Source organism: Linderina pennispora, assembly GCF_002104995.1.
Source record: "Linderina pennispora strain ATCC 12442 chromosome Unknown DL89scaffold_1, whole genome shotgun sequence".
Lineage (NCBI taxonomy): Eukaryota > Fungi > Kickxellomycota > Kickxellomycetes > Kickxellales > Kickxellaceae > Linderina > Linderina pennispora.
This window is the reverse complement of record NW_024468249.1, coordinates 979,324-998,386: the sequence shown is the minus strand read 5'-3', so window position 1 is coordinate 998,386 and position 19,063 is coordinate 979,324. Positions and strand designations below refer to the sequence as shown.

Sequence of the window (19,063 nt, the reverse complement as noted above, 5' to 3'; positions counted from 1 at the left end):
GCTGTGTTGTTGGCGCGTGTGTCTGCTGGTGCTGATGTTGGTGCTGGTGCTGGTGGTGCTGGCTGTGTATAGTCTGCGGCTCCTTAAAGCTGCTGCTGCCAGCCGCTGTAAATCCCTGCGACAGCCGCGATCGCGCTGTTGACGGTCCGAGCCCGCTGCGACGAAAGGTCAATCCCACGCATATTCATGCTGGACGCGCTGACTACTCAAAAATCAAAACAAGCGTCTGATTAGCACGCAAGAGTTTGCCTTATGACAAGAGCGTTCTGTGCCCCTTTGCGTTACCTGACAGCTGCTGCGGGCCTCGGCCCGTGCCGACCTGCACCGAGCGCACGCCGCTGACCCGCCGACTGCTGTTGACGCCATTGCCGCCGCCCCCTTTAGCACTCGAGTGACTGTTTCCCTATAATTCCAGCCAAAGGCATTGTTAGTCTTGCTGCTTTCGCCACGCATTTTCTGGGTGATAATTTACCGCCTCCTACGCGGCTATTGCACTCAGCACTGCTAGGAGGAGGCCCTGGATTCATCCACATCCCAGAACAGCCTGCCTGTCTCATAAAAGACGCTCAATAATAACCCTCGTATCTCCAGGCTGGTAGTAGCGGCCAATACCGAGGCAAGAACTGCTGACCACGCTCCCGCAACGCGCGACTTACCATCCTCTAGAAAGGGCAAAAGGACGCAAAGAGAATGAGAAGAATTACAACAGAGGAGGAATGAGAATATAGCGAAAGAGATAGACACGGCTTTGCGTCGGGAACCAGACGGTCTCTTCTATTCTTTTCGTTCTAGGTGCTATCAAGACGCTGGTTGAAAAAAATAAGGCACCCCTCCCCGCACCAAAGCTTGGAGAAAAGAACGAGTTCAAGATACGGAAAAGTTACAAAAGGAGGGAACTGGAGAAGAGAGCGCTGGCTGGCTGGCTGGAGTTGAATTCAGAAGGCAGAGCAGGGAAGGCAGTGATAGAAAAAGTTTGAAAAGTGGGGCTTTAGTTTAGAAAAGAACGATTTGGGATGGCTGATAAACGCAAGTGGTAGAAAGGAATCAGCCATCACCGCCCGGTGTTGACGGGATATGAGGTAGGGAGCGCTAGAAAAAATGCACTACTGGCCCAATTCGGAAAATAAAACTGGGGACGCTCGCTGGACACCTCCAACAGAGCCCGCGAAGACTATTTTATGGCGCCGATTTAGAGCTTCTATAAGGGCGATAAACCACAGCTGGCGTGCTCGTAGCTGCACATGCAATGCCGATTTGCACAAACGAGCAAACCGGCCATTCGCTAGAAACGCGACGACACACAATGGCAGCAGAATAGAGTTCCACTTTATTAAGGCTACTCCTCGCGGCGCTGGTACGGCATATGGCGATGCTCCTTGGTGGCATTCCTCTTTCGCCGCTTCTCCAAAAACCTGTCGAGCTTGGCCGAGTCCTTGAGCTTGGAGAACTTCTCGGCAACCTCCAGGTTCTTCAGATCGCGCTTCTTTAGGAAGTACGGCATCTTGCCCTGCTTGGCAGCCTCCATCTCCTTCTTCCTGTGCGTGCGCTTGAGCTCCTGCATATGCTTGCGCTGCTTCTTGGATGCCTCGCGCGACTGCATCGAGTTCACTAGCTTCTGGATCCGCTCGGCCTCGTTGGGGTCGGAATTGCGCAGCTTGCGCACCTGCTGCTTCAGCGACTCCAGCTCCTCGTTGCGCTGGGCGTCCAGGAACGCGTACGACTTCTCAAACAGGTCCTCGTTGAAGTTGCCCGAGAGGCTGTCGAAGCGCGGATCGCGCGTCTGGTTCTTGGGCACATCCACCACCTGCCGGAACCGCCCCACCGGCCGCTTGGCCGACATCATCGAGGGCTTCTTCTTGCTATCGCGGGAGAAATCCTGGCTCGCTGGCTTGTTCGACACCATTTCGGGCCCGCTGTCGCTGCTCTCAGAGTCGCTACCCGAGTCTGCTGAGCCTTCCGAGTCGGACGAGACTGCCTCCCCTTTCATGCGCTTTAGTGCTTTGGCCGCTTTGCGCCGCGCATCCGCCTTGCTGCTCGGCATGCCCATGCTCTCGTTGAATTTTTTGGTGCCCATCTGCTGCTGGATCCGGATCAGTTGACTGAACGGCACATCGGCAAGCTGCTGACGGATACTGGCTGCCCTGTCGCCCTCGTCCTCGTCCCCGTCTTCGTCTTCTGATCCCGAGATCTGTTCAAGCTGCTCACCCTCAGCATCGCTGCTCTCAATGTGGGAGAACTCACCGGCAGCATCGTCGCTGCTGTCCTCGTCGGACGAGTACTGAATTACTTTGGACGGCTTAGGCATTGGAGCAGGTATATGTGAGAGGAAAAATGCGAAAGTCGAAGAGAAAAGAGTTTTTTTTCGGAGCCGGTGATCAAGCCCGGGTTAATTTGCTTGTCCCAGGAAACACGGACATGTGAGCAGCCAAAGCTCCGAGAAAGCACCTTGACCAGATTGCTAGAGCAGCGCCCTTTTCATGTGCACATGCCTCTGGGTCAGCTATCTTTGCTCCTCTCTTCTTTTCCTCGCTCTCCGCGCTTTCCACGCTTTCCACCCACATTTTTAATACGCCTTATACAGACCATGGCGATGCGGTACAGGACAGCCGGCTTCAAAGGCTACAACGTAAAGTTCAGTCCCTTCAACGACCGCCTTTTGGCCGCTGCAACCAGCGCCAACTTTGGCCTCGTAGGCAACGGCCGCCTCAGTGTGCTCCAGATGTGCGCTGGGCCCGAGGGTCTGCAGCCGCGGCAAAGCTATGATACGCAGGATGCCCTGTTTGATCTGACATGGAACGAGGTGCACGAGAACCAAGTAGCTACCGGCAGCGGCGACGGTAGCATTAAACTCTGGGACATCACGCTTCAGCAGCATCCAGTAGCACGGTGGAAGGAGCACAGCCGCGAGGTGATGAGTGTCGAGTGGAACTACACGCAGAAGACGACCTTCCTCTCGTCTGCGTGGGATGGATCCGTGAAGCTGTGGAATCCGGTGCAGCCAAAGTCACTGCGCACCTTTGCCGAGCACACTGGATGCGTATACACAGCTGCATGGTCACCGCGCCAGGCTGACCAGTTTGCCACATGCGGCGAGGACCGCGCAGTCAAGCTGTGGAGTGTCAATGAGCCGAATGGCCGCTCGGTGGCGACGTTTGGCGGCCACCTCGATCAGGTTTTGTCGCTGGACTGGAACAAGTATTCTCCCGAGCTGTTCGCTACATCATCGGTCGACCGCACCATCAAGATCTGGGACATCCGCAACCCTCGTGGTCAGGTATCCATGTTTGGGCCATTTGAATTCTCCGTCCGCCGCGTCAAGTTCTCGCCCTTCTCGCCACACTATCTGGCCACGGCTGGATACGACATGTCTGCTAGCATCTGGGATGTGCGCACCGGCGCAGTCACACATGTGCATGATGCGCACTCTGAATTTGTCGTTGGCGTCGACTGGTCGTTCTTCCACCCTGGCCAGATGGCCACCTGCTCGTGGGACGAGCAAGTACATGTGTTCAATGTCCCGATCCCGCAAAACTAGACATATCGGTGATGTGATCAGAAAATCTGTGATTAAGTCTTTTTTCTGCGATTTTTTTTCATAGGTGCATTTCGTCCTTGAGCCAGCCTCGGAATTGAACCTTTTGCCTCTACATTTCCTAGACCTGACCTTCATTCGTTACATACATAGTATTTAGTATTCTGTCATGGTAGACCCGACAACGGCAGCTGACCAGGTATCAAAGCGGCCAGCGATCGCGTTCAGCGACTCCTCAGATGAAGATGAGCAGCCGCGTCCGCAGGCCAGACAGCCGGTGTCGAAGAAGCCTCGCCACCATATGCCCAACCCCAAGGATGCCGAGGAAGAGGATCTGGAAAATCTTGTGTTTGGTGGCGAAGATGGTGGCCATGCCAGTGCTATCTTCAGCAAAATCGGGCAAGAAGCCGGTGGTTTGGCGCCCAACACATTCGCTAGCAAGCACAGCGATAGCGAAGAGGATGAGGATGAGGACGAGGACGAGGATGATGATCGGGAAGAAGACGAGGAGGACGAAGAGGATGAGCAAGAAGATGCCGGCGACTCGCTGTTCTTTGTCGACACAGCCGCCAACGGTGGTTCTGGAGCTGTCCCGGACCAGGAAGAGTCTGACGAGGAAGAGTCCAGCGAAAGCGAAGAAGAGCCCAGCGGCCCTGCCCCAGCCTGGGTTGATGACGACATGGAGGATGTCACAGTCGCGCTGAAGACGTCGGCCAAGACCCGCCGCGTGCGCACGGATATCAAGGAAACGCATGTATCCGGAGATGTCTACGAAGAGCGGCTGCGTGAGCAGTTCCAAAAAGTCAATCCGGTCCCCAAGTGGGCTGCCGAGGCCGAGGCCAGCGCCTGGGACGATGAGGACGAGCCTGCTGATCCCTCACGCATCTCCAGCGAGCTGCTCAAATCGACAAAGTCGCTGGTCTCCAAGGCTAGTGCTCTGCTGCCCTCAACCACCATCAACATCACGCCTCTGCGCAACGCCAACCAGGCGGCGCCCTCCCAGTCGGTGGTCTCTTGCGTGCAGTTCCACCCCACAGCTAGTGTGGTCATGACCGCGGGCCTCGACAAGACTCTGCGGCTGTTTGAGGTCGACGGCAAGGAGAATCACAAGATCCAGTCCGTGTACTTTAAGGACCTTCCCATCCGCTCCGCACAGTTTATCCGCCAGGGCCAGGAGATTGTTGTCAGCGGTCGCCGTGGCTTCTACTACTCGGTCGATGTCGAGCGGGCGGCTGTCACCCGCATCGCCGGCATTACTGGCCACAAGATCCCGAGCCTCGAGCGCATGTTTGGTAGCCCCAACAGCGACCGGCTCGCGTTCATGTCGAACGGCGGCCAGATCCACCTAGTGTCTGCTCGCACCAAGCAGTTTATGCACACTTTGCCCATGAACGGCGTTGTGCGCGATCTGGCCTTCACCAACGATGGGCAGTACCTGTGGAGCGTGGGACTCGACAACGAGGTGTACCAGTGGGATCTTCGCCAGAACCGCTGCCTTAGCCGCTGGCACGACCCGACCTCCTTCCGCCCGGCATGCCTGGGTCTCAGCCCTGACAACTCATACTACGCCTGCGGTGATAACTCGGGCATCGTCAACCTGTATGAGGCCGGCGCCATGCTTAACAACTTGGCACAGGCCACCAGCCGGGCCTTCAGCATCAACCCGTTCAAGTCAATCGACAATCTGACCACGCCCATCAATGGTGTCAAGTTCAACCACAACTCAGAACTCATGGGCTTCTACTCGGCGCGCAAGTCGGGCCAGTTCAAGCTCGTTCATCTGCCTTCTGCCACTGTGTTCGCCAACTGGCCTACAGCCTCTACTCCATTGGGCACTGTCGAGAGTTTCGACTTTTCGCCTCACTCGGGATTCCTCGCCATCGGCAGCAGTTCTGGCAAGGCTCTTCTGTACCGGCTCACGCACTACAACACATATTAAACGAGGCTATTCGATATTTAAAAAAAATCCGATACAAGGAATCTATGCCTGCTTGTGAATCGGTTGCAGCCTTGGAGTCTGTCTGGGATCACATCCCCTTGTCGCTGCTCTGCTTCTTGATCGCCTCAAGCTTGGACAGAATGTTCGGAGGCGGTAGTACTGCCCTTAGTGATCTGTGACGAATCGCTGCAACACTGCGCGATGCTGGAGATATCAGGTTGTCGGTCGGGCTCATTAGCCTCATAGGGAGTAGATACGGAAAGGGTCGCTTCTTGTGGATCTTTGCTCCGCTGCCCCTTTGCGGGTACTGCACTACCGGTCTAATAGGCGTCAATGGCGGTGTAGTTCCTGCAGGTGTTGAATATTTCATATTTAGATATCGCCTGAGAGAGGTTGATTTGAGAATGTGTGAATTGGCAAGGACAAGAGAAGTGAGCATTGCTGAGGTGGATGTTGAAGCATCAGCGATGTGTCCTTTGGCCCATCCGCAGTCTGCACCGTCCATGAAAGCTAAACATATACAAGAGCTTCCTTAGTTAATAAGCACGGCGGCATCCTATATCCACACGTGTTTTGGCACTGCTGGTCGGGGGCATGATGTTTCAGCATGTATTTCATAATTCTTTTTTACTTTTCCATACCCTTCCACTCACAAACAGGATCTCTGAAAGAAAGAAAAAAACAAGACGTGAGGGAGGAGTAGCTTTGGTCGTGCATTAACTGTGTAGCCTGGCAGGTAGAGATCCCATGTAAAAACTAAAAAAAAAGCCTATTTCACGTGCAAACCCTAAAACATAAACAACAACAGTCATGCCGCTAGAGTTGTTCCGTCGTACCCGGGGCGGCGTACTCACTGAGAGTGGCACAGCTTCATCCTGGGCCGTGCGCGGCTTAGCTAAGGGCTCTGTATGCGCACTCGGCGCTTGCTTAAATGCCCCTTGCTGGCTCCTAGCAGTGGAGATTCTTCCTGGGTTTTCCAATATATTTTTGTGAATGCTTACACTTGGTTTTATCAGCACCCAACACAATTCTGAATAACACTATTGAATATGAAATAACTGTGATATTGTGTTATTTGGTGTCTATTATATCCGGCTTTTGCTGTATAAACTCTACTTATTAACCAGTGAAATTTCCATGCATTGAATTCGATCCTCTCCGTTGCTATCAAAGCACCTGCTTTGCTTTGCCTCTTCCAACGCTGCAAGGATCTCTGCATCGTGCTTCTTGTTGCGACTGCGGATTCTTATGCACTGGATAGATCTGAAAATGCTTGCCAGTAGCAGGGCGTGCTGTGCGGTGCGTGGCCTTGTAGTGAAAACAAATTTGCTAATCTCCAGCACCCTGAGCCGCAAATTCAGGGTTTGCTTATTCTTTTCCTGGAACATTTTGATTTCGGCGTCGGAGACGTCGCCTCGCTCGTTCACATCATTGCCGGTTTTCAGGGAGAGTACCACTGACTGTAGGTTTGAGAACTTGTTGATCAGCGCAATTGCTTCGGTAACGGTGAACTGGACACCGGCTAGATTTAGCTCTTTCAAACCCTTGCATCTGTAGAGTGGAGCTACTGCGCTGCTGGAACTAAAGACGGGTGTATCGAAAACAACATTCTCAAAAACAAGACTGAGCAGCAACACGCGCCGGAGCTGACTTGTTGGATCGGCAATCGAAAGGTTGCTACCATCAGTGTACCATGAAAAATTGACATGACGCAGGCTTGGGAACGAGTCAGAATCAAACACGCCGTCTCTGACAAACCTCGCATAGGCCAAGCCAGTGAAATTGACCTCCATCACTTCGACCGTAGGCTGAATCCAGTAAAACACACTGCTGGTACTGAACGGGCACAAGTGCTTGCAGACAAGCTGTTGCAGAACTGGGAAAGGGTTGGCCCTTGGCGCACAAGCAGAGTACCCATATCTCCAGCCATGCTCGTATGTCGTCTTGAATGCACGCAGCCGCGAATATACAACCGGCGACCTATCCACAGGGTTCTGGAACAACCTGTTGAGCGTTTCGGAGTTTTGCAGATCGACAGTTAGCGTCTCCAGATGGTCGGCATTGCGCACCACCAGCTCGAGGATCCCATTGCTGCTGCCGTTGCACAAATCAACATGCATGTGCTTGACATTGGGTGCCAACTCGCTGTCCAGGTCGGCATACCAGATCCTGCTTCCAAGGAGGCTCAGATATTCAACTGACGGTACGGCGCCTAAAAGCGCCAACAATGCAGCAGTATTCAGTCGCCGTCTGCGTAGCTTGGAATCTTGGTCGCCAGAATACACGACCGAAGCGATGTTTGGCATCACCTCCCTCAGCAGTTCGCTGACACGGCAGATATTCTCACAAAAACCCCTTTTTACGCTGGCAATTTCCTGCAGGTCAATCTCAGGCCGCTCATGCGAATTGAGGATTGAGACACAGAGAATGACCGTGTGGACGTTCCTGAGCTTGCCTTTGCATTGAGTGAACAGAGAGTCCATTGCTGAGTACACGGTTCCGTTGGCGACATCCTCGGGAGTGCACTCAAGCTGCAAATGATGGACATGCCGCTCGAGTCCAGCTGCAATAATGTCTTCTAGTGGCAGCGCATCTCCATATTTGCTGTGATATATTGGCTTAGGCAGACTGGCGAAGAGAGTGGCAGACTCGCTGATGAACCCACTGACAGCATATCTCCACTCTTGGCAAACACCCATCAGCGAGAATAACGCACGGGGCACAGTTGGGGGTTTGGCATTAGTCCGAAGCCCTGGGAGCAACCTGCCTCTTCCGATAGTGTACGAGACGATACTTTCGATGATGTGCGGTGGGAGACTACCCATGGCAATGGTTGTAGAACTAGGTGATAGTTGAAGAAAAAGAAATGAAGAAAGAACTGTGCGCCTCCCTGTGTGTTGGCAAGTGGCTCTCTGGCCTCTGCTTCTGCTAGGGAAGGGGGCTAATTGGCTGCTTAGGTTGGCTGGCAAAGAGTTCAAAAAGAGCTGGGCTGGTTTTGTAAGAATCCATTTTTAAAGATCATCCGCCGGTTCATAGGTGTAGTATCTCGAATATGAAATACGTGTCGTAGTGCTGATGACGCTGGTGCCATATCATCCTACTCCTTAGAACATAGATTTGTAGAAAACTACATTAAGCTCCGGGTGGGACCAAATCCATCTTGAGCCACCATGAACTGTGTCAGCAATTGACTGCTTCACTGGTTAAGCTACAAGTGTAAATATGGATGCAAGAAAAGAAAAGATAATAGGGTAGTGTTGCGGGATGTATGTCGATATCGGCGCATGGTTTAGCACTGACGTCAACATTGCTCACCCTTACCTAAGATGAATGCCTAGCTGTATGTGCGCAACATCAACACTGTGTACTTACTTTTTCATTAGTGTGCAGATTAAAAAATACATGCCTTGTAGAATAGCTTATCGTGACTGCTGTGCATGGTGCATGAGCTGGTTGACACCTTGACCATAGTCGCCTCTGATGGGGCTTCAACTGCTTGTACCGCAGAGGCAGCGATGGGATCTGCGGCTTTCTTGCTATGGCTTCTATGATATCCCTCTTGTCATCGTCGGCAGTGCTGGGCTGCCTAATGGCTTAGTATTGAGCAGTACGACTTGCCAGGTTTGACCTTAGCTGGTGGTTTGTTTCCTAGTAATCCAACTACAGCCATGCCACCGATGGGTGTGGTGCTGTTGTGCTCCCATGGCATGAGCGGTGGTTGGCCTTGCAGACAATATGTTTAAGAGAGCTGCAGGTGACCGTTCGATTGCACCAATCTTGGCAGCCAGACACGTGAACACGATGACGTTGTTGTTTTTTTTTTTTTTCTCAGACACACCTGCGTGCAGTGTGTGCTTTTGAACCTCCAGCCGACAACAGCCTTTTTCTTTTATGCTCTTTTTGCACTTACTTTCACAATTGCCATGGTTTCATGTATTCAGGGGACGCAAAACATATTTAATGACAGCACGAGCTCCAACCTGTCAAACTTTTGGCTTGTGTACAACCAGACCATCTATATGAGTCTGGAAAAGGTCAGCTTGGCAGACATCAATTGCACAACCAACAGCGAGAGCGACGTGAGCTGCTGCTACCACAACAACTGCACCAGTGTGCACTGCCCCGGCGCGTACCCAAGCGCAGAGGACACAAAGCTTATGAGCAACTTGATTCTGCAGTCGCACTCTGACGCAGCTCACCCAAAATGCACGGGCTATTCGCTGCTGTTACTTCTGCTGATGCCCCTCGTTCTTGGTGCATGAGCTCCACACAATGCGATGCGCAGCATGTCTACCACCTTTTGACCAAGCATGTTGTCTTTGATGTGGCTGGTCCTTTAAAGGGGGATCATGTTGACTTCTACTGTCAAACGCTCTGTCTCTCCTCCCTCAGCTCTTAAAATCCTTTTTCAAAACAATCCCATTCAATCCTTTGGCTTGTATGAGCAAGGTGGACGAGTTTTTCACACCCACATCAACACCACCAACCATGGACACCAGTTCTGAAGTGGCTACGAGCGACATCATATCCTTGTCTACGTCTACCTCAGAATCAGCGCCTATCACTACACCCGTCTGTGTCTATGAATGAGAGTAACAGTATCAGTTACTTCCGTGATCTAGTTGCAACCAGGGACACTCTAAACGACAGCCTCACTAGCAGCCTAGTCAATGCGTATGGCGATGTTGTCCGCAAAGAGTTCCTGCGTCCGTTGGCTAACCCAAGTGTCCATGATATGATTGATCTGTCAACCTGCAGCATCGACAGACACGGTGATCTGCTCAAGGGCATCAAGAGCGACATCTACCGCGCTCTGCTACCGCTTGACACGGCGATATGGAAGTGCCTACACAGCGCATTAGACAAATATGATATTGTGGAGCTGCCTGGCAAGCAGCCAGATATCTTCTCTGGCATCATGCGCAGCGAAAGCAGCCGATTCAACTGCTACGCGTTCTCGCTGAGCCCCGCTAAATATCTGCCCCGGTTTATACCCTCTGGCGTCAAGACACTGGACAATGGGCGTCTCAACTGGAGAAGCTATTAAAGTTTGGCTGTAAAATGACATGCAATATATGAAGTCTCTGGCAGCAGGATCTCAATAAGCTGGGCACAGGTCATCTGCAATGTGGAACGGCAGAGCCATATCGTCAAAGTTGTGCTATATGCAGCCAATATGATTGTGTCCGAGAGAAATTGACTTTTCGTGTTTAGTTTACAGAGATAGAAGAAAAGGTAACTTTCGCCAGAAAGAGAAAACCGAAGCCCACCTCCGCTCTCAAAAAGTACAGGTTTGGAGGGCGGTGGGAGTCCAGGATGAAAGGAAAAAAGCTCTAAGAGGTAAAAATCTATTCCGCCTTCATATGGTGGGTGTGGGACTTTGCGGGGCAGTTTGTATGGCAGACCTCAATCTCCTTCATCCACTGGCTGTCGAGGACTTGGTCCATGGTCATGCGCGCGGTCGAGTCGGGGTGCACCATGCCCTCAATGACGCTCTTGCCGTCGTGGCGGAGGGTGGGCAGCTGCGCCAGCAGCTTCTCACGTCCGCGCGGCCAGTCGCGGATGTACGAGCCGTAGTTGCGGTCGTTGTCGATTTCGGCGATGCGCCAGGGGAACTTGAGCAGGGTCATGCACATGTACATGATGCCGACGGACCAGATATCGGCGACCTGGGCGTAGTATGGCAGCTGGCGGCGCGACTGCAGGACCTCGGGGCAATGTACGGGTCGGAGCCGCACACGCCGACGACCTTGCTGGGCTCCTTCTGGAACGGCGTCTTGAAGACGGTGGCACAGCCAAAATCGATGATTTTGACGATGCCGCGCTCGGTCAGCAGACAGTTCTCGAGCTTGAGGTCGCGGTGGGCAATGCCGATCTTGTGCAGATACTGGACGCCCTGACACACTTGCTTGAACCAGCAGAAGGTCTCGTCAAGGTCCATGTCGCCCATGGCCACAAAGGTAAATAGGTCGTGGGGGCAGTACTCCATGATCTCGTAGACGCGCTCGCCCTCAAAGATCAGATCCAGCGTCTCAATCACATTCTCGTTGTGGATGCTCGAGCCGATGCAGAACTCGGACGTGACCTTCTTCATGTACGCACGGGGCGTCTCGTCGGGCCGGCGTTTGCGGAACTCCTTGACTGCAAACAGCCGGTGCTCGCTAGGCGTGTAAGCGTGCGGCTCGTCACCGTGATGCGACGACGGCGGCCCGCTGCGCAGGCTTGGCGGCCGCACCTCAACGTCGACGCCTTGCAGCAGCCGCACAGTACCGCCGGTGCCCTTGCCGATGACCTTGGTCTGGCGCCCAAACTGGTTGAGCGTGGCCTTGTGCGATGAGTAGACCGGCCCAGGCTTCTTGTGCTGCGTCGTGGCCGAGCGCGGCAGCTGATTGGGCGCTGTCACGCCAGCCGGCGACGCAGGTGTGCTGGTAGCCTCAAAGTGCGGGTGGCTCAGGGCCGCCGGTGCGCCGGGCTTGTGCCGTAGGCTCGAGTCCTCGGCCGACTTGGACAGCGTCTTGCCCTCGAGCTGCGTGCGCGCATCGCCAGCGGGTTTGGATCCAGGTGGACTTCCGGAGGGGCTCAGCTGAGCAGCTGATTGGCGGGCAGGCATCTGCGAGTCATGTGCGATCTCGCCCGATGCGTTGTGGTGCAGCGTGGCCTGGCTCGGCTCCCTGGACATGGTGTGCACCGAGGTGCTGCTGGACTCGGCTACCGGCTCAAGGCTCATCTGCTGAGTGCCCTGCACAATGCTGTTCGCATCGTCGTGTGGCGGTGGTGGTGGTGGCGGCGGCGGCGGCGGCGAGCAGTGGGCGTGGCCAGCGTTGACTGACCGCAGGTTGGCATCGCTGATTGCGAAAATCGAGTCAGCGGTCATGGGCTCAAAGTTGCGCTGTGCATGATACGCCTTGGGCAGCGACTCCTTGCGCTGGTGCTGCGTGCTGCGCGGCGATCCGCTGGGCGGTGAGTTGGTGCCCGAGCGCTGCCCGCTGGCATCGGACCGGTCGGTCATTTGCGTCTGCGTCGTCGGGGTGCGGTAGGCGATTGTTGGCTGCTCGACGTGCCGCCGCGGGTTCGGTGCCTTGGTTGACTTGGTCGACTTGTCGCGGTGCAGGAGGCTGTGCAAGCGCTGCGAGAAGCTGGTGTTGCGCTTGATCAGCGTCGGCCCGGCCAGCCCGCTCTGTGCGGGCTTGACGCTGGCTGACTGTGTGCCTGATGCTGTGCTGGCTTTAGGAATATGCATGCCCTCAGTGCGAATCCGGAGCTGCTGCGGCTGCGACCCGCTGGGCGGCGTGTTAGGGTGGGAGCTGATGCCCCGCTCCGCCCCCGCCGTCATGTTGGGCAGTGCATTCGACAGCTTGCTGTGCGAGACTGATCGCTGGGGCGCCCCGGACCTTGCCTCGGCTGGCAGCTTGCCCGAGACATCCGAGGTCTTCCGCGAGAGAGTCGAGATTATGCCCATGGTTGCTATGAGGCTGGTTTTTCCGGGGATAATAAGCTAGACCGCGTTCCGCAAAAAAGTTTCTGGTATTGGTTCCTTAACCTCCTCCGCGTTGAGTTTGAAATCGTGTAGAAAGTATGCAGCGAGCGTGCCTCCCAAAGGTTCTCGAATATCGTGTCTGAGGCTATCCAGTGTCTATGGATCTATAGCAAAATTGGCCACCCTATTAGCAAAACAAAGGGCTATTGAAAACCACCATCCACTGGGCGCCATACGGGGCCTGGATTCCAGAGCACAAAACAACAACACAGCAGCAGAGCCCCGAGCTCTCCTTTTGAGATATCCGGAATAGCGCAGTACGTGCGCTTGGCGCATGCCTTCAGGCGCCATCCATTAAATACGAACCACAGGGGATGTCGAGCACGTACAGAATCGGGCGGGAAAGCAAAGAGACAGGGCGTTGCAAATAAGAAGAAAATCGTTGCGGTGTTTTTAATCCACTTTTCGGTAAATGCGAGGGAAGCAGGCGATAAATGCTCAGTGGGCGAGCCCAAGAGGACTCCAAGACGTCAGGGCTGTGTGATAACGTCCACCCCTCTGGCCACGTAAAGTACGCCGGGCTAACAGAAAAAAAAGGAATAGAGCCGGATCTCCTTTGGCGCTATGGTATTTGGCGACCCCTCCGATACCAGAGAAATAATCGGGAAAAAAAGATAGGAAAGAGAAAGAAAGAGAAAAGGAGGCTCCTTTCTAGCCCTCGGCCGAGGTCTACCACTCGCCCCCAGCCTTTATATAATGGAAGCCATGAAAGGGGGGTGCAGAGGGGGCGGGTGGATGACCCACGCCGGGGTATTATCCAAACAATCGTCACCCAAACTTACTTTTATAACGCCCAGTATCCGCTCTAACGGTTATACTCGCAAAGGAGAATCTGGATTTAAAGAAAATAGCAAAGAAAGTGGAAAAATTGTAAAAGAGAGATTCGTAGCTCCGTTGGCAAAAACCGACAACAGCTCCACCCAAGCGCGCACCAGGATAACTTTTTCTGCCCAACAAGCGAAAAACAGGCGAGCTCGTCGGGCGGTTCAGTCATCCAATCTGGTGTTTCAGAATTTGGCTTGACCCCTGACTCGCAGGCCTGGCTGCAAATCGCACCGAGCTCATTGCTATGGTTCAGTGGAGGTTGCGTCATTGGACAAGTGCTGCTGCCCGTCTGCTGCCCGGCTCGTGACACCTGCGTCCCAGAGACTGAAGCGTGCAACCGCCCCTCGACCGCCAGGTCTCCTGGCGATGCCCGCTGGTGCTGCTGATGCTGCTGATGCTGATGGCGCCTGCAATCCGGGTGGTCGGACAGTCTCCACCCGCAGCCATGCAGCGGCTCATTTTATGCAGCTCAGCCTCCCACTGATCAGCTATCGCCTGTCGCTTTGCCAGCAAAATACCCGCCATTCTGCTCAATTGCCTTCTCCCCCGCACTTTTGCTGAACCCTGGCTGGCGGTCACCCAACCCCGGGGAACCCTACTGCGCTTGGGCGCAGCCAGGCTGGGGCAGAGCGGTTGAGATAATGAGGATAGTAGACGGCTGCGACAGCGCATTGTGCGTGGATTCATTGAGTCCTGGTCATTGCAGGGGCGTCTTCTGCCCAGAAATCTACGCCGCCAGAGAATAAAGACAGCAGAGCATGCAACGTGCTTCTAGAAGTGCTTCTTCCCTCCCCCATGCTTCCTTGTATGCTGCAATACTTACATACTACACGATGGCGGCATTGTTGAAGTGGAAGCGAGACATGTCCGCGCATTCTTCCGTTAGCACCGCCAGCACCCAACATTCGAGAAGATACCATGTGGCTGAGTAGATATTGTCTTTTTTTCCAGAAGGCCTTTTATTTTTTGGATCCTACATGAAGTGGGCCCGCATGTAGGTCGTGACCTGGTCATAGACGACAAGCAGAATACCACCGCCGGGGCCCAGACGCAGCACCTTGGGCACATACCCCTTGTAGAGTGCCTTGGCGCCCTCCTCCTGCAGAATGACCTTGGCGCCCGGCAGGAACGACTTGTACCTGGGCGGGCCACTGGCCGAGTTGTGGTTCTGGATCCGGGTCTTGACCACATCGGCCGGAGTGTTCAGCGTCGTGCCAATGGTGCCGCCAATGGCGCCAGCGACAAAGTTGTTCAGCAGCTGGCCCTGCTTGGACTCGGCCTTGGGTAGCATCTGCTTGATGCCGAAGATGGACCCAAAGTACCCGCCGTTCCACAGCGCATGCCGCCACACGGTGCACTCCAGCCCATTCGCAAACGCCTTCAGGCCCTCCTGGGCGTAGATCTTCCGCACGCAGTCCATGGTGCCGTTGTACTTGCCAGCGTTGCCCTTCGCCTGCAGCCGGATCTTCACCAGCTCCGGCGTCGACACAATCATCGCCTCCGTCACGCCCGCCGTCACGCCCGTCAGAATCGCCAGTGGCTGCGTCAGCTTCTCCGCCCCAAACATCTTCATGTACATCGGCCCGTACGTGTCGTTCGACGCAAACTTGATCGCCCGCTTCGGCGCCTCCACCATGATGGGCGGCAGAATCCCGCGGTACAGCCGCGACGGGCCCTCCTCGCGGATAATCCGCAGGAACACGTCGCTGATCGACTTGTACTGGTCGGCGCCGCCTGTGCCCACCTGCAGCATCAGCCGCGTCTTGGCCACGTCCAGTGGGTACATGCACAGAATTTCAGACACGCCGGCAATTGCGCCGGCCGCGAACTGGAACGAAAACGGCAGGGCTACAAAATACACCGCTGGGGGCGTTAGTCCAATCCCTGCTCAATGCCTCCCCAGAAGGGCTTTCTTCAAAAAAGCCAGATCCTTACGTGCTTCAGCCTTGGCACTCATGTTTCGCTAAGAGTATGGAAAATGTGGAAGCCGAGAGATAAGTGAGAAAAGGGAGTTGAGCGGACCCCACGCGTTGCCTGCTCCTTTTCAATTGTGACCCCTGTCATGCCCGCCTGCTCAATCCCCTCCCCACGCAAACCCGCCCTTGTGTGTCATTGCCGGCCCAAAAGCGGGATACCAATACGTGCTGGGTTGATCGTTATCGGACCACGCTACGAATCATCAAGCCCCCGAGTCACAGCGACAAAGGAGCGGCCGCACACCCTCCCCGATCCCCCCGGCATCCGGGCAGCTTCGTTTTTTCTACACGGCAGCTCGCCAATACCTCCTTTTAGGACGCCAGGCACATAATGCCCGGGCCAAAGCTCAGACAGAGTTTGGCTGATATGCATAATATCTCCGCTGCAGTCGGCTTGCATACGCCCGACCTCGACCCCACATCCACGCCCCGTCTATTGGATAGAAAATATGCGTTCTTCAGCCAGGGCATGCAGCGCCGACGATCCCACCACTCCGACATTGTCCGACACATAAAGCCAGCCGGTTTATTCACTCTAGTCGATCTTGATAGCGCCATAAATCCTCCTAACAAACATGTGGCTCGCCACGAACCCAATGGCGCCTGTCAGCACAAAGAACAGGAGGCATGCAATCGCCATCCACCCAAAGTAAATGACCAGCGACGCAAACGACGCCAGCCGCAGCCGCGAGAAGTAGAACAGCACCCCGTACAAAAACACGTACAGCGCCGACGCTCCCGCCGTGTACACCGAGCGCCAGTGCCACCTGTAGTCCTCGGCGCACAGGTGGAAGTACGTCAAAAGCACAGTGACCTCGGCCGTCGTCACCACCAGGATCAGGAACACCAGGAACAGGAACCCAAACACATAGTACACCTTGTGGAACCAGATGCTGTTCATGATAAAGTACAGCTCGATGAAGATCGCTCCGAACGTCAGCACGCCGCCCATCAGCGCCGAGGGCACCGGCTTCAGGTACCACGGCTGGTCGGGGATCTGGCGCGGGATCTGGTTCACACGCACCGGCGGATCAATCGTCTTGCGCCGGTACCCAAAGTACGCCCCGGCAATCGTCAGCGGGATCGAAATCACAAACCACATCGCCATGAGCCCAAACAGCGCTCCCACCGGCGCCGCTGCCGACGACCGCATCGCCATTAGGCTGATGTTGATAATGACCAGGATGGTGCAGCACGATCCCGGCACAAACAGCATTGTCATGATAACGATGCGCTTCAGCGACGTGCCACCGAACGAATGGTACATGTGCGCCGCATTGAATCCTGCGGAGAACGAATACACAATGTACAGCACAAGCATCGCCGTCGACAGAGAGCCGCGGCTTGACGGCGACAGGAATCCGAGGAGTGCAATTACCAGCGTCGTTAGCGACATCCAGAACAGCTGGTACCCGCTCCCCAAAATCACAGACAGCATCGGGAAGTGCTGCGGCGCCCGGAACACATCGCCGTGCACCAGCTTCCATCCAAAATCCTCCTGCAAGTCCTCAGCGTCGTCGGCATTGTACCGCGCAATGTCCTTGTGCAGCGCACGCATCAGAATCAGGCCCACCATCGCGCTCAGGAAAATCACAATCACAGCCGAGTTGATTAGGCTGAACCAGTGGATCTTGGGGTCCATTGCATGCAGGTAGTCGTCCCAGCGGGTCGCCCACGACTTGTCTGACTTCTCCCACGTCACAGAGTAAGTGTACACAACTTGCGTATCCTTGCCCTGGTTCAGGAGCATCGGCTCCGTCGAGTCACACGTTGGCGCTGTGTCTGCCGAATACCGCGTCTTCTTGCTCGACGGGTACACCACAACACCAACCACGCGGTGGTGCACGCTGTCCAGCGTGTGGTACTGGATCCTTATGTCATAGTGGTTGTTAAAATGCGGCAGGATTTGCCCGCTGGCCGCACTGCCCAGCCCAAACCCGACAGAGTAAAACTCCTGCTGCGTCCGGTCCTCAACCTTCACTGTTGCTGCCGGCAGCCCGTCGATCAGCCAGTTGTAGTTGTAGCCCTTCATAATTTTATCGTTGATAAAGCCTGCGCTCTTGCCTGACACCAGCTGCGAACACAGCATCTGGCACTGGGTGTTCTTCAGCATCTCCACGTCAAATGCCGACGAGAAGATCCGGTCACCAAACAGCATGCTGCCCAGCGACTCATGTGCCGACTTTGGTCCGCCCTCGGGCTTGCAGAAGTTGAACCGCTCATCATAGTAGCTGTACGAGAGAACCGACTCGAGCTTATTGTCTGCATTCAGCGACGGCGTCAGCGAATTCACCTGCAACTCTACCTTCTCGCCCGCCTTGTAGTCGTGCGGCGCTATGCCGGGCAGATAGAATGCTGACACCTGCTGTGCCAGCGCCAAGAGACCAGTGGCCAGTGCTGCGGTGCGCCAGCCTGGAGACAACCTGTTGACTCTCATCTGGAGGAGAGCAATTTGGACCGTTTAAGTGTTTGTGTCTGCTAACTGTCTGCTCCTGTTGTAAGTAGTATACCAAAGAAAGAGCGCCAGGCAGAATGGAATGAGAGCTGTGTTTATGGAAATGAAATGCGCAAAGTAAACCACAAAGAACCGAGCTGAAGACAGGGACACGGGCCACCTGCCAGTATGCGGCAGTGCATCATTCTCAGGGTGCCAAGTCCGCCATGTTCTGATCAGTGATCACCAGGCGCTGATGGATCACTGTGTATGCTCGCACCCAACCCAACCACCACATGCACCACTCTGCCCAACCCCAACGGCGCTTGGCCATGTACGCACTGTCACCACTATAGTACAGATGTCGCCATATCCAGGGGCTTGATTAGCTGCGTCGACCTGCCCCTATATGGCCCGTGATTTGCAACCTGTTCAGGTTGCGATTGGATATGCAGTATCAGTATTTTTACCTGTATATAAGATTTTATAGTCGAAAAAGTGTCTGACCGTCTGCTAGAAACTTTTTATTTGGTTAAAAGATAAAACTTTTAAACCTCAAAGCGAGTTTGGATGACTTGCTCTGTAAACTCCTTTTGATCTTGTGCGGCATCTGACCTCATCGGTGAAACCAGGGTGACAAGAGCTGCTCTCATTGTCGGTCGGCCTGATAACTTCCATGGCGCCATCATGGTGGTCATCACTGGCTGCGCAACACCCTTAGGATATCTATTTATGAGCACATTGAATAAGGCCATATAGCTCTTCTAGCGGTCATGCAATATTTGTAGGTTTATTTTATAAATTAATTTGTCTTATGAAC

The 19,063-nt window shown here is 54.5% G+C and overlaps 10 protein-coding genes across 10 annotated transcripts; 4 read left to right on the top strand and 6 right to left on the bottom strand.

Moving 5' to 3' along the window:
• Positions 1-1,336: 1,336 nt before the first annotated feature.
• DL89DRAFT_220013 (HSPC253 protein) lies at positions 1,337-1,903 on the bottom strand (the record flags this gene model as incomplete). The annotated part of the gene is made up of 1 exon (XM_040884428.1): positions 1,337-1,903. The coding sequence occupies one exon, from the start codon at positions 1,901-1,903 to the stop codon at positions 1,337-1,339; it is 567 nt and encodes a 188-aa protein (XP_040747194.1).
• Positions 1,904-2,499: 596 nt separating this feature from the next.
• DL89DRAFT_7721 (WD40 repeat-like protein) lies at positions 2,500-3,618 on the top strand. The gene has a single exon (XM_040892062.1). It carries the CDS (start codon positions 2,585-2,587, stop codon positions 3,533-3,535), a length of 951 nt encoding a protein of 316 aa, XP_040747193.1. The 5' UTR covers positions 2,500-2,584; the 3' UTR covers positions 3,536-3,618.
• Positions 3,619-3,833: 215 nt separating this feature from the next.
• DL89DRAFT_273624 (WD40 repeat-like protein) lies at positions 3,834-5,471 on the top strand (the record flags this gene model as incomplete). The annotated part of the gene is made up of 2 exons (XM_040889085.1): positions 3,834-4,107; positions 4,195-5,471. The coding sequence occupies 2 exons, from the start codon at positions 3,834-3,836 to the stop codon at positions 5,469-5,471; spliced, it is 1,551 nt and encodes a 516-aa protein (XP_040747192.1).
• A 20-nt stretch (positions 5,472-5,491) lies between these two features.
• Positions 5,492-6,171, top strand: DL89DRAFT_263983 (uncharacterized protein). The gene is made up of 3 exons (XM_040886050.1): positions 5,492-5,646; positions 5,689-5,879; positions 5,963-6,171. Exons 1-3 carry the CDS (start codon positions 5,516-5,518, stop codon positions 5,983-5,985), a joined length of 345 nt encoding a protein of 114 aa, XP_040747191.1. The 5' UTR covers positions 5,492-5,515; the 3' UTR covers positions 5,986-6,171.
• DL89DRAFT_299618 (uncharacterized protein) lies at positions 6,130-8,458 on the bottom strand (the record flags this gene model as incomplete). The annotated part of the gene is made up of 1 exon (XM_040890810.1): positions 6,130-8,458. A coding segment is annotated over one exon (1,875 nt), but the record flags the coding sequence as incomplete, so codon positions are not given.
• Positions 8,459-9,578: 1,120 nt separating this feature from the next.
• DL89DRAFT_263981 (uncharacterized protein) lies at positions 9,579-10,562 on the top strand. The gene has a single exon (XM_040886049.1). The coding sequence runs from the start codon at positions 10,054-10,056 to the stop codon at positions 10,516-10,518; it is 465 nt and encodes a 154-aa protein (XP_040747189.1). The 5' UTR covers positions 9,579-10,053; the 3' UTR covers positions 10,519-10,562.
• Positions 10,563-10,604: 42 nt separating this feature from the next.
• Positions 10,605-13,186, bottom strand: DL89DRAFT_7553 (Pkinase-domain-containing protein). The gene has a single exon (XM_040892048.1). It carries the CDS (start codon positions 12,928-12,930, stop codon positions 11,098-11,100), a length of 1,833 nt encoding a protein of 610 aa, XP_040747188.1. The 5' UTR covers positions 12,931-13,186; the 3' UTR covers positions 10,605-11,097.
• A 771-nt stretch (positions 13,187-13,957) lies between these two features.
• Positions 13,958-14,807, bottom strand: DL89DRAFT_7551 (uncharacterized protein). Its single transcript, XM_040892047.1, has 2 exons — positions 14,657-14,807; positions 13,958-14,560 (listed from the first exon to the last, which is right to left on the bottom strand). Exons 1-2 carry the CDS (start codon positions 14,674-14,676, stop codon positions 14,098-14,100), a joined length of 483 nt encoding a protein of 160 aa, XP_040747187.1. The 5' UTR covers positions 14,677-14,807; the 3' UTR covers positions 13,958-14,097.
• DL89DRAFT_242777 (mitochondrial carrier) lies at positions 14,807-15,792 on the bottom strand (the record flags this gene model as incomplete). The annotated part of the gene is made up of 2 exons (XM_040885015.1): positions 14,807-15,681; positions 15,769-15,792. Coding segments are annotated over 2 exons (899 nt in total), but the record flags the coding sequence as incomplete, so codon positions are not given.
• A 75-nt stretch (positions 15,793-15,867) lies between these two features.
• Positions 15,868-18,348, bottom strand: DL89DRAFT_7699 (uncharacterized protein). Its single transcript, XM_040892060.1, has one exon. It carries the CDS (start codon positions 18,244-18,246, stop codon positions 16,345-16,347), a length of 1,902 nt encoding a protein of 633 aa, XP_040747185.1. The 5' UTR covers positions 18,247-18,348; the 3' UTR covers positions 15,868-16,344.
• Positions 18,349-19,063: the final 715 nt, after the last annotated feature.

What these genes read in the sequence shown, in the direction of transcription:
- DL89DRAFT_7721 (XM_040892062.1), top strand. Translation starts at nt 2,585, where the DNA reads ATGGCGATGCGGTACAGGACAGCCGGCTTCAAAGGCTACAACGTAAAG.
- DL89DRAFT_263983 (XM_040886050.1), top strand. Translation starts at nt 5,516, where the DNA reads ATGCCTGCTTGTGAATCGGTTGCAGCCTTGGAGTCTGTCTGGGATCAC. An exon ending in AGTACTGCCCTTAGTGATCT is followed by an intron (nt 5,647 to 5,688) that starts GTGACGAATCGC and finishes TGGAGATATCAG; the next exon opens with GTTGTCGGTCGGGCTCATTA. An exon ending in AGAGGTTGATTTGAGAATGT is followed by an intron (nt 5,880 to 5,962) that starts GTGAATTGGCAA and finishes GCCCATCCGCAG; the next exon opens with TCTGCACCGTCCATGAAAGC.
- DL89DRAFT_263981 (XM_040886049.1), top strand. Translation starts at nt 10,054, where the DNA reads ATGAATGAGAGTAACAGTATCAGTTACTTCCGTGATCTAGTTGCAACC.
- DL89DRAFT_7553 (XM_040892048.1), bottom strand. Translation starts at nt 12,930, where the DNA reads ATGGGCATAATCTCGACTCTCTCGCGGAAGACCTCGGATGTCTCGGGC.
- DL89DRAFT_7551 (XM_040892047.1), bottom strand. Translation starts at nt 14,676, where the DNA reads ATGCCGCCATCGTGTAGTAT. An exon ending in ATGCCGCCATCGTGTAGTAT is followed by an intron (nt 14,561 to 14,656) that starts GTAAGTATTGCA and finishes CTGGCGGCGTAG; the next exon opens with ATTTCTGGGCAGAAGACGCC.
- DL89DRAFT_7699 (XM_040892060.1), bottom strand. Translation starts at nt 18,246, where the DNA reads ATGAGAGTCAACAGGTTGTCTCCAGGCTGGCGCACCGCAGCACTGGCC.